The sequence below is a fragment of the Myotis yumanensis genome, unplaced genomic scaffold, assembly GCF_028538775.1.
Source record: "Myotis yumanensis isolate MYYU_CA2020_CCGP unplaced genomic scaffold, mMyoYum1.0.hap1 SCAF_4, whole genome shotgun sequence".
NCBI classification, from domain to species: domain Eukaryota; kingdom Metazoa; phylum Chordata; class Mammalia; order Chiroptera; family Vespertilionidae; genus Myotis; species Myotis yumanensis.
In genome coordinates, this window is record NW_027223755.1 from 38,012,567 (window position 1) to 38,025,644 (window position 13,078).

Genomic DNA, 13,078 nt, shown 5'->3' on the forward strand with positions numbered 1-13,078 from the left:
TAAAGGCATGCAAGTTTTTTCTTTGATTTTTGGTATAAGGTGCCAGGTAAAGAGCTACCTAATAGCTTTGGTATACGGTACCTGGGAAAGAATACTCATGGTCAGTATAGCTGAACACCTGTGATCTAATTCTAATATATTGTAAACAGCAATTGGGAACTGGGGTTCTATATCTGTAACCACAATGAAAGTGTATTTGAGTTCATTTGAAATTATAATCACAAAGCTGAATTTGTGTTTTTTAGGACGATACCTGGCAGATTGTTGATGGACGACCTAAGCAAAGTGGTTGGCTCAAGGGAGTAGTACAAACCTGCCATTCTGCATTATCTGTTCTTTCAAACACTATTCTAACTTGTAGTATGTCTTTAAAATGTAGACATATTTGAGAGCTGACTGTAAATATTAAATTGCACCTTTGAAGTGAGTCATCGAAAGAAATAGCACTGAAATGATTTTCAACGCTGTAAATGATCAACTGCAATATTCAGGAAGCACATTGATTCAGATTCTCAGTAAAAAGTTTTCATAGGCTGAAATTTTAAATTATCTTAAGTGTTTATATTGAAAAAGGGGGTTATAGTGTAATATCAGGCCTAATATTTCAGGAGAGCAAGCACAAAGTAATTTAGCTTTCCATAAATTTTTTTAGTCAGATAGTTTTAAATTTTGTAAGTTTGATGTTGAATGGATATAAACAACATGAATTCTAAGTTTTGGATAATGTTAATTTAGAACACTCAATCAAATTGAGTTATGTGCCATAAAGTAATCAGACTACAGTCTGGGTTGTATGCAAAAAATTTATCATTTGATTTTTTTAAACATATAACTGTAAGTGGTGTTTTCTGATTTTTTAATCCTCAAGTGCAATGTGTTTTAAAATAAGCTTGCAAAGGACAGCAGAGAAATTTACTTCTGCAGTTAACTTTATAGAAGTTGTGATTGTTTTGATGAATTAATGCTGTAGATTTAATTTATTTTTATATGGATTGCATAATGTGTGCCTTTTAAAACAATAACAAAAAACCAGAAATGTGCCTATCCAGTTTGTGTTCATAAATGTGCCTCACTTTTTTTCTCACAATCTGGATCTTCTGTTCAGAGTCTTAAGTGATCAGGCATTTTTACAAGATAATTGCAATTTTTTATAAATAACTTTGGCTGGAATTGGGAAGGGAATTCGGGATAACTAAATAATTTATACTTAAGAACCCTGGCTCACTTCTTTAGTGAAACACTGTAGCCACTAGAAAGACAAAGAGCTACCTAATGGCTTATGTTTACAGGGGAGAAAAATTACCTTCAGATATTGGACCATAACCTATCAAAAGTATGTAAATCTTAAAACAAATTCTGAAAAACTAAGTTAAATTGGTAACTGGGATTTTAACTCTCAATCTAACATTTCCTTTTACTCTGTTTACCATTGGGAATTTATACATTTATTTACTGAATGTGTTGTGAGCATGAATTTTGTAGCATTTTGTGAGGAACACATTATAGAAAAGATTAGTTTTGGCATTAGAGAAGTCTGTCATTTGTTTTCATTTCAACAGTTGGAAAAACTACCAATTTGTATGTTTTTAAAGTGATGGATTGGGTTAAGCATTTCTTAAATTACTAATATTAAATAGTAAAAAACCTAACTTTATGGCAAATCCTAATTAATTGAAGGAATTAAATATTTTGGACAAAGTTTCATAATTTAAAATTGGAAATTTTATTTATAAGAATAAATACTAGTGTCGTGCATTTCGCATAGAAGTGATAAATTGTGTTATATATGATAATTTATATAAAACCACTAATTGTTCTGTTAAGCTTTACAGAAAATGAAACTCCTACTACTAGACATTTATGTAACGTCTTACTAAATAAAGCAGAAAATCTACTCGTTAGCAATATATATATATATATATATATTGTGCTTTTTTATATATTCAGTGTAAGCCCGATTCTAAATTTAGATTTGACTAAGGTAATACATAAAATAATTTATTGAAATGTTCATCTTTACTAAGAAGTGATTAAAATTAGAAATTCTAACTCATGCTGTGCTCTTAAATGCCAATTGCAGTCCCTTACTGAAATCATAACTGTTAACTGCATTGCAGTCAAACTCCTCTTATTGAGCAGTTAATATTTTATTATTGAAATTCAGACACCATTACACTTACAGTATTTGTTTTTAATTAAACATTACCTTAAAGTGTACAAATTAGTGAAATGGTAAAACTTCTGCACTTTCTTAATTACCGCAAAGGGTCAATACATAAATATGTATTGGGTGCAGGTTACAATTTTGAAGCCATATGAGTTTATATTGATTTTGTTTTTCATTTAAAACCCCACTAATGTAAAAAAAGACCAGTAGATTTTCATGGGAAATGTATTTAGCAAGCTGGTTCTTGCTTATGTATAGTGGTAAACTTTCTAGCTGTCTCTTTAACCAAGAATTTGTAAACACAGAACTCTAACAAATATGAGTTTTTAAGAATTGTTATTTACTACTTTGAGTTGTAATTAGAACAATGCAAATCTATCTTACAAAATTTTGTAAATATTTTTGATTTTTTCATAAAATGTAAATTTTACATAAAAGTTGTACCATTAATAAACATGTAATATATAATTTACCAGTTAGTTTACGTGACTTTGTACTCCTATTGATAGTAATAGTCATGTCATAGATGTTAGGACAAGGCAAAGTAGGTAAGTAAGGAAGAAGTAATTGATTTTGAACTTTGTATCACTATTTGGATAGGCATACAGGTCTATGCCTTATTTAAAATTAACAGCCCTTGCTATGACTATTTCAGGTTTTATTCTGGTACTTGAACTTAACCTTAATCACACAAAACTATTAAACACTGGCCTGCACCATTGTCAAACTTTCAGTAAGCCAGAAATCATCATCATTATTAGGCTTAATTTGATTAGAAGTGTATTATCAAAATCCATTTCTCATTTTCAAACAAAAATCTCAACACTAATCTCTGACCGAAAGGGCCTAATTATATTTTTTCTTTTTTCATTAAATAGGCATAGGCTTAGGGATAGTGTAATTTCCATAAGTAACTTCTAATAAAACCAGATACCAATAAGCAATGATCAACCAGTTACAACCACCAATCAAATTCCATGGCTACGTAATGCAGCTACCCCCTGGAAGTGCCAGAAGTGCCAGAATCTCCTAATTCATTAAATTTAAATACAATCTTCACCTCATCATTCTTCAAAAAACATCAACCATAGTCTCCATCAACAACCCCGAATCAAATAGTCTGAAGACAGTTATTAGAAACTCAAAACTCAGGATAGTCCTCAGTAGCCATAGCTGTTGTATAACCAAACACTACCAGCATTCCCTGCAAATAAATTTTAAAACTACTAAACCTAAAAAAGACCTAACAAGATTTATAATACCACAACCAATTCTACTCATGGCCAACCTTAAACCACTATAAAGATCTTGAAGAGAAACCTACAAAACTTAACTACAAACATAGTTAAAATAAATACAGTATAGGTCATCATTCTCACATGGGATTTAACCATAACTAATGACATGAAAAATAATTGTATTTCAACTATAAGCATACTAATGACCAACATCTGTAATTCCCACCCACTAATTAAAATTATTAATAACTCATTCATTGATTTACCAGCCCCATTAAACATTTCATCATGATGAAACTTTGTCTCTTTTAGGAATCTGCTTAATTTATATCTATACGTCACATACAATAACCACCTTCTCCTTCATAACCCATACCTGCTGAGACATGAACTATGAATGAATTACTTGATACTTACATACCAACAGAGCACCTATAGCAGTGGTTCTCAACCTTCTGGCCCTTTAAATACAGTTCCTCATGTTGTGACCCAACCATAAAATTATTTTCCTTGCTACTTCATAACTGTAATGTTGCTACTGTTATGAATTGTAATGTAAATATCTGATATGCAAGATGGTCTTAGGCAACCCCTGTGAAAGGGTCGTTCGACCGCCAAAGGGGTCACGACCCACAGATTGAGAACCGCTGACCTATAGTCTTTACTTGTTTATTCTTTCACTTAGGACGAGGCCTATATTATGGATCATATCCCTCCCTAAAAACATGAAACACTAGAATCATCTTACTCACAATAATAGCTATAGCATTTGTAGGCTGCATTCTACCATGAGGTCTTCTGAGGAGCAACAGCTATCAAATCTCTCAGCCATTCTCTACATTGGCACTAGTCTAGTCGAATGGATCTGAGGAGGATTCTCAGTTGACAATGCTATACTCACACCTTCCACTTCATCCTCGCATTTGTTATTTCAGCCCTAGTAATTATTCACCTACTATTTCTTCACGAAACAGGACCAAATAATCTATCAGGAATTTTATCTGACAGACAAAATTCCATTTTACCCCTACTGTACAATCAAAGATATTCTAAGACTTTTATTTTTCCATACTAGTCCTGTTATCTCTCAGTCTTCTAGGAGATCCAGACAATTGCATACAGCTAATCCTCTTAATACTCCACCACACATTAAACCAGAATGATACTTCTATTTGCATATGCAATCTTACGAATCCTCCCCAATAAATTATGTGCATATTAGCTCTAATCTTCTCTATTCTAATTCTGGCAATTATTACAATACCTCTTACAACAAAACTACAAAGCATAATATTCTGACCCCTCATCCAGTGATTATTCTGACTACTAGTAGCAGACCTACTAACATTAACATGAACTGGAGGACAACCAGTTGAACAGCCATTTATCATTATTGACCAACTAGTATCAGTCTTATATTTTCTTATTCTTGTACTTACGCCACTCACAAGCTTAATTGAAAATAATCTTCTAAAATGAAAAATCTTTATAGTTTATTTATTACTCTGGTCTTATAAACCAGAAAAGGTGAAAAATCTCCCTAGGTCATCAAAGAAGCAGCTCCAGTGCCACCAACAGCAACCAAAACTGAAACTTCAAGTATTCCCTGAAAGTTGCACATGAACAGTAAAACATGATCACATGCTATGTCAGCATTAGAAACAAATTCTAGAGTAAACCCATTGCTATATACTTCATGCATTAAATTACCTACCCCATTACAATGTATTAGTACCTACATGCTTGATTGTACATGACACTTGCTACATATAACTGTATAACTACCCCATGCCTATAAGCAAGCGCATCAAACTGAATATTATATAATAGAATGGTTTATTGTATGTAAAATTTTCTACCACATGGCTAGTCATAAACCAATAGATATAATCAATATTACATGGGACGTATTTTTTGTGGGTTAAAACAATTTGTTTTTTATTTTTTAATTTATTTGCTCACAATTCTAGAGGTCAATATTTTTAAAATTTATCGGGTGACATTGGTTAATAAGATTATAGAAGTTTCAAGTATATAATATATCACCTGTATATTGCATTGTGTGCTCATCACCCAAAGTTTAGTCTCCTTTCATCATATATTTGACCTCCTTTCAGAGGGCATAATAGTACCAATTGTATATACTCTATTAAGTCAAATCAACTCTAGTCACTATGCTTATCACAACCAACAACTTTCCTTAATCACCAAGTTTTGTGAAACCAGCAATGCATCTACACATGGGCCTCTTTGCACTCTAGGTCCAGAACATTGGGTTTTTTACAAAACTGTATCTGGCATTTGGTTATTTCAGGACCATCTCACCTAACATCACCACTGTTTCCTCTTAAGTAAGACATCTTGATGGACTAATCAGCCCATGTTCACACATAGTGAGTTGTCAGACATTTGGTATTTTTTAATTTGGGGGAGATGCTGAGACTCATCATCCAAGACCTTAACATAGTCAAACCACTTGTAGTTGGGCTTATATTGAACATCATTTATCAACATTAACCAAAAGGTGGTATTTAGTCTATGCTTACAGGACATAAGAGAATTTTACATGTATAGTAGTCCCCCCTTACCCGTGGGCACCTGTCAAGACTCCCAGTGGGCACCTGAAATCGCAGATAGTATTGAATCCTACATATACTATGTTTTTTCCTACCCATACATATCCTATCTAATAAAAAAGAAACATGGTAATTAGCCGTACAACCGCTACCCTTCCCATGGGCTAATCAAGGTGATATGCAAATTAACTGCCAACTAAGATGGCGGTTAACCACCAACAAAGATGGTGGTTAATTTGCATATGTAGGCACAATGCTGGGAGGTGAAAGGGAAAGGACGGAAGAAGCCCCCTGCCACTGACGGTGATCGGGGGGAGCAGACATCAAGCACACTAACAGCTCATAATGCCTTGCTTAACCACATCCCCACCAGAAATAGCAGATAAAAACTAAGCCAATTAACAAAGTTAAACTTAATAGGGTTGGTATATTTTGTACCAGCCACCACAGGCATTATGATAAACTAAGATTTTTTGCATAAACTGTGTTAAAGGTATTTTCATAATAAAGTTAAGTTTTAATTAGGCTGTAAAAAGCTACAGCTAAAACAAATAAATTATGAAAGTGGCTTTGTTATTCCTATTTACCTAATAGCTAATACTCTACTATGCTTAGTCCTAAACCCAAATAATTATAACAAAATTATTCGACAGAGTACTACTAGCAAATGCCTGAAGCTCAAAAGGACTTAATGGTGCTTTATATCCCTCTAGAAGAGCCTGTTCTATAATTGATAAACCCCAATAAGCCTCACCAATCTTTGCTAGTACAGCTGATCTACCATCCTCTTCAGCAGAACCTAATAAAGCCTAACAAGTTACCCTAGGGATAACAGGGCAGATCTATTCTAGAGGTCACATTGACAATGGGGTTTATGACCTCAATGTTAGATCAGGACATCCTAAGGCAGTGGTTCTCAACCTTCCTAATGCCATGACCCTTTAATACAGTTCCTCATGTTGTGGTGACCCCCAATTTCATTGTTACAAATTGAACATAATTAAAGCATAGTAGTTAATCACAAAAACAATATGTAATTATATATGTGTTTTCCGATGGTCTTAGGCGACCCCTGTGAAAGGGGTCATTCGACCCCCAAAGGGGTCGCGACCCACAGGTTGAGAACTGCTGTCCTAATGGTTCATTTGTTCAATGATTAAAGTCCTATAAGATTCGAGTTCAGGCCACAGTAATTTAAGTCAGTTTCTGTTTCCTATTTCTCCTAGTATGAAAGAACATGAGAAATAAGGCTACTTTACAAAAGCACCTTCAAATTAATAGATGATATAATCTTAATCTAATTAATCTATACCAACCCTGCCCAAGAACAGGGTTTGTTAGGATATCAGAGCTTGGTAATAGTATAAAACTTAAAACTTTATAATCAGAGGTTCAACTCCTCTCAACAAAATGTTTATAATTAACCTTTTATAAATTTTTTGCACTTTACTCATCATAGCAGTTCTTATACTAACTGAACAAAAAGTACCAGGCTATATTCAGCTCTGTAAAGGACCAAAATGCTGGGCCTCATGGCCTGCTCCAACCCATTGCCAATGCCATCAAGCTATTTATTAAAGCACCATTGCAACCATTACCATCATCAATGTATTTATTATTGCACCAATCCTAGCCCTCAGTTTGGCCCTAACAATATGAATTCCATTACCCATACCATATCCATTCAGCATAAACCCAGGTATACTATTCTTTGGTTGGGATGAGTAAGCCTTAAATTCAAAACATGAATTAATTGGGGTCCTACAAGCAGTAACACAAACAATTTCATATGAAGTAATATGAGCAACCATTTTATTATCAGTTCTATTAATAAATGCATTATTATACTCTCAACATTAATCACTCAAAAATTTGTGACTAATTTTTCTATCTTGATCCCTAGCCATAATATGATTTATCTCAAACTTAACAGAAACCACTAAGCTCCATTTGGCTAACAGAAGGAGATCAGAACTCATTTCTGGCATCCACATTGTGTATGCAGCAGCCCCATTAGCCCCATTCTTCCTGGCAGAATATGCCAACATTTACTACTACTACTACTACTACTACTACTACTACTACTTTATTCATAGGAGCAACAACTTTATTCCTTTTTCTATGAATTTAAGCATCTTGTCCATGATTCTAATATGACCAACTTATACATCTTCTATGAAAAATTTCCTACCATTAACACTAACCCTTTGTATATGAAGTGTGTCATTATATCAAGCATCTCACCACAAACAATATGTCTGAAAAGTTACTTTGATAGAGTAAATTACAGATGTTTAAATCCTCTTTTTTCTAGAATTAACCTACTCCTAAGGATTGAACCTACTCCTAAGAATAAAAAAAATCTGTGATACCGCATTCTACCATTCTCTATAGTAAGGTCAGCTAAATAAGCTATCAGGCCCATACTCCCAAAATATTGGTTTATATTCTTCCTGTACTAATAAATCTCATTTTTACTATCATCTTACTATAATTTCAGGGACTATGATTGTTATAGTAATCTCACATTGTATATGCAACAGGCCCATCAGCCCCATTCTTCCTAGCAGAATATGCCAACATTTACTACTACTACTACTACTACAACTTTATTCATAGTGATTAATATTCTGAATCAGCTTTGAAGTAAACGTATTAACTATTATTCCATGTTTAATAAAAAAAAACAACAACCGATGAGCCATGGAAGCATCCACTAAATATTATTTTACAAAAGATCTATACTTTTAATAATAGCTATTATTGTTAATCCAATATATTCTGGCTAATAAACAATTACAAAAATTTTTATGACAATAGCCTTCATCATAAAACTTGGACTTTTCCCATTCTACCTTTGAGGACCCAAAGTTATACAAGGTATTCCACTAACATCTGGCCTAATTTTAACAACATGACAGAAACTTGCACCACTATCAAGTTTATATCAAATTTCACCATCCATTCATCTAAATAGGCTACTAATTAGAGCTATTTTCTTTCTTTCATTTTTAGAGAGAGAGAGAGGAAGGGATAGGGATAGAGACATAGAAACATTGATGAGAGAGAAACATCAATCAACTGCCTCCTGCAAGCCTCCCACTGGGGACCGAGCCCGCAACTCGGGCATGTGCCCTGACCGGGAATCAAACCAATAACCTCCTGGTTCATGGGTCGACACTCAACCACTAAGCCACAGGGACCAGGCACAACTATTTTACCAGTTACAGTAGAAGAATGGGGAAGACTCAACCAAAACCAATTACAAAAAATCATAGCCTATTTATCAATTGCTCACATAGGTTGAATAACAGCTATTATAATTCATACTCCAACTATAATAATTATAAACTTATTTGTATCATAACAATTGCTACAATTATTTATATACTAGTGGCCTGATGCACAAAATTTGTGCACATTAAAAGAGGATTAATTAGAGGAAATATTTTAATATTGCTATTTGCCCTTTCTCTATAATAGAAGTGTCAAAGATGAAAGAAAATTAGTAAAATGTATATGAAAATCTTCCTCCTGTCAGAGTCTGGGGCGCACCACGGGACCCAGAGTCAAGTCCCCGCCGACCCACATGTGCCTCAAAGTCGCGCGAGACCCAGACCCAGCTGGCCCCCCCTCCATTGGGCTAGATCCAGACCTGGCCGGTCCTGCCCTTGTCAAGCCCCACTGGGCGGGGGGGCGCAGCCTCAAGTCCCCCAGCCTGTGCCGGGGCGCATGCCTTGAGGTCCCCCGTCAAGCACCACCGGGTGGGGGATGCAGCCTGAGATCTCGTCAAGCCCTGCTGGGTGGGGGGGTGCAGCCTGGGGTCCCCTGTCAAGTCCCGCCAGGTGGGGGGCGCGGCCTCAGGTCCCCTGGCCTGGCGCTGGGGCGAGGGGCGTGGCCTCAGGTCCCCCATCAAGCCCCATGGGGGCTGGATGGGGGGGTGCAGCCTCAGGTCCCTGCTGATTGCTCATTAAGGCTCGTTACGGGAACTCGGCCTCCGCTGTGGGTGCAGCCATCTTGTGTTACGGAAACCCCGCCTCCACTCTGAGCACCACCACCTTTGTGGCAGAGTGATGGTCAATTTGCATATCACCTCTTAATTATATAGGATAATTCACGCACAACAGCACTTTTACTCTCCCTATGTATGAAATAAAACACCTTAATTGCTATATTTATCCTCACTATTGTATTATTAGGAGGCCTCTCACCACTTTCAGGGGTTTTATCTCAGTGAATGATTATTCAAGAAATAAAAAGAGACATCAACAAGATGGCAAAACAGGTCATTCCTGAACAAACACACAGGGAATTCATCACCACTGGACCTGCCTTACAAGAAATGCTAAAGGGAGTTCTTGAGTAGAAATAAGATATGCTAATTATCACAAAAACATAAGGCAGTATAAAACCCACTGGTAATGGTAAATACATAGTCAAAGTTGGATTCTGTAATACAGTAATGGTGGGGCATAATTTACTTACAACTCTAGTTTAAAAATTTAAAAACAAGCATAGTAAAAATAACCATAACTACAATCATCTGTTACTTGTTAACACAATATAAAAAAATTTATAAATTGTAACATTAACCTAAAATGTGAGGGGAAGGAGAAGTAAAAATGTAAGGCTCATGAATTCTAGTTGTTATTATTTTAAAGTAGGATTTTATAATTTTAAGATATTTTATGTAAGCCTCATGGTAACCACCAGAGAAAAAACCTACAATAATTACATAAACATGATAAAGAAATCAAAACATACTAATACAAGACATCAAAGCACACAAAAAGATAAGAAACAAGGATAACACAATGAGAAAACAAACAAAATGGCAATAATTAAGTCCTTACTTTTCAATAATTAAACTTTAACAGATTAATTTATTAAATCAAAGAACATAAAATAGCTAAATGGCTTTTTAAAAAATTCCAATGATATGCTGCTTATGTTAACCTTATAGACTAACAGTGAAGAGGTAGAAAAAGATACGACAGGCAAATGTAATAAAAAGAGAGGGCAGGATAGCTTATATCACACAAAATGTACTTTAAAAATGATAAGAGATAAAGGTTATCATATAATGATAAAGGGAACTATACATCAAGAAAATATAACAATTGTAAATATTTATGCTCCCAACATCAGAGCACTTATATACATAAAGCAAAAATTAACAAAACTAAAAGGAAAAATTAACAGCAACAGTGTAATAGTTGTTAATACCACACTCTCAAAAATAGATCATCCAGTCAGAGAAACAAGGAACAACAGATTTGAACAACCTTATAGAATGAAGGGACCCAACAGATATATGCAGAACATCTGACAACAGCAGAATACAAGTAAGTGCACACAAAATGTTTTCTAGCCTAGACCATATGTTAGGACACAAAGCAAGGCTTAGAAAATTAAAGAAGATTGAAAATTATACCAAGTATCTTCTCTGACAATGGTATGAAACTAGAAATCAACAATAAAAGGAAAATTAGAAAATTCATGAATACATGGAAATTAAACATTACTCTTCTAAATAACCAATGGATCAAAGAAGAAATTAAAGAGGATATTTTAAAAGTATTTATCTTAAGACAAATGCAAATGGAAACACACATACCAAAACTTATGAGATGCAACAAAGGCAGTTCTAAGAGGGAAGCTCATTGCTATAAATGCCTACATTAAGTAAGAAAGATTCCAAATAAACAACACAACTCTACATTTTAATAAACTAGAAAAAAAATAAACTGAGCCAAAGGTTAGAAGGAAGGAAATAATAAAGATTAGAGCAGAAATAAATGAATTAGAGAACAAGAACACAATAGAAAAAATTAACCAAACTAAGAATTGATTCTCTGAAAAGATAAACCAGTTGACAAACCTCTAGGTAGATTAACCATGGAAAGAAGAGAGGACAAAAATCAACAAATTATAAATAAAAAAGGAGACATTACAACTGATACCAAAGAAATACAATAAATCATAGACTATGATTTATGACTATGAACAAATATATGCCAACAAACTGGACAATCTAGAAGAAATGAAAAAATTCTTAGAAACATATGAACTACCAAGGCAATCAGGAAGAACTAGGAAATCTGAATCAACCAATTACAGTAAGGAAACTGAATCAGTAATCAATCTCCAAGGAGGAAAAATCTAGGACCAGGTAGCTTTACTGGTGAATTTTACAAAACATTCAAAGAATACAATTAATATCTCTTCCAAAAAAGAAAATCAAAGAGGATGGAATATTCCCAAACTCATTTTACAAGGTCAGCCAGACACTAAAGCCAGAATAGGACATTATCAGAAAAGAAAACGGCAGAACAATACCCCTGGTGAATATAGATGCAAAAATTCTCAATAAGACACTAGCAAATCAAATTCAGCAGCACATTAAAAGGATCGTTCATCATAATCAAGTGGGATTTATATCTGGGATGCAAAGACAGTTTAACATATGCAAATCAATGTGATTATCACATTAATAGAATGAAAGAAAAGAATCATATAGCTTTTCACCAAGATGGCACCAAAAGTGAAGAAGGAAGCTCCTGCCCTTCCCAGAGCTCAAGCCAAAGCAAAGGCTTTGAAGGCAAAGAAAGCAGTGCTAAAAGGCATGCACAGACACATGCAAAAAATGACCTGCACACCACTCACCTTCCAACAACCCAAGACACTGTGGCTCAGAAGGCAGCTCAAATATCCTGGGAAGAGCACCCCCAGGAGAAACAAGCTCGACCAATATGCCATCATCAAGTTGCCCCTGGCCACCTAGTCAGCCTTGAAGAAGACGGAACACAATATACTTGTGTTCATTATGGATGTCAAGGCCAGCAAGCACCAGATCAAGCAGACTATGAAGAAGCTCTATGACATTGTCGTGACCAAGGTCAACACCCTAATAAGGCCTGACAGAGAGAAGAAGGCAAATGTTCAATTGGCTTCCAACTATGATACTTTAGACATTGCCAACAAAATGGGGATCATCTAAATCGAATCCAGCCAGCTAATTCAAAATATAAAAATGTTTTACTGTAAAAAAAATAAAATCTCAATAGATACAGAAAAAGCATCTTAATAGTTACAGA

General features: G+C 34.8%; 1 protein-coding gene and 2 pseudogenes across 3 annotated transcripts in view; all 3 read left to right on the plus strand.

The window, feature by feature from the left end:
* Positions 1–2,621, plus strand: part of FCHO2 (FCH and mu domain containing endocytic adaptor 2) — a 113,917-nt gene extending 111,296 nt beyond the window's left edge. For all 3 annotated transcript variants that reach the window (XM_070412164.1, XM_070412165.1, XM_070412166.1), the window contains one exon: positions 246–2,621. In XM_070412164.1, coding sequence (XP_070268265.1) covers positions 246–268 — 23 coding nt within the window. In that variant the 3' untranslated portion in view covers positions 269–2,621. The remainder of the gene's footprint in view (positions 1–245) is intronic.
* A 986-nt stretch (positions 2,622–3,607) lies between these two features.
* Positions 3,608–4,884, plus strand: LOC139008083 (cytochrome b-like; annotated as a pseudogene).
* Positions 4,885–12,513: 7,629 nt separating this feature from the next.
* Positions 12,514–13,078, plus strand: LOC139008084 (large ribosomal subunit protein uL23 pseudogene; annotated as a pseudogene).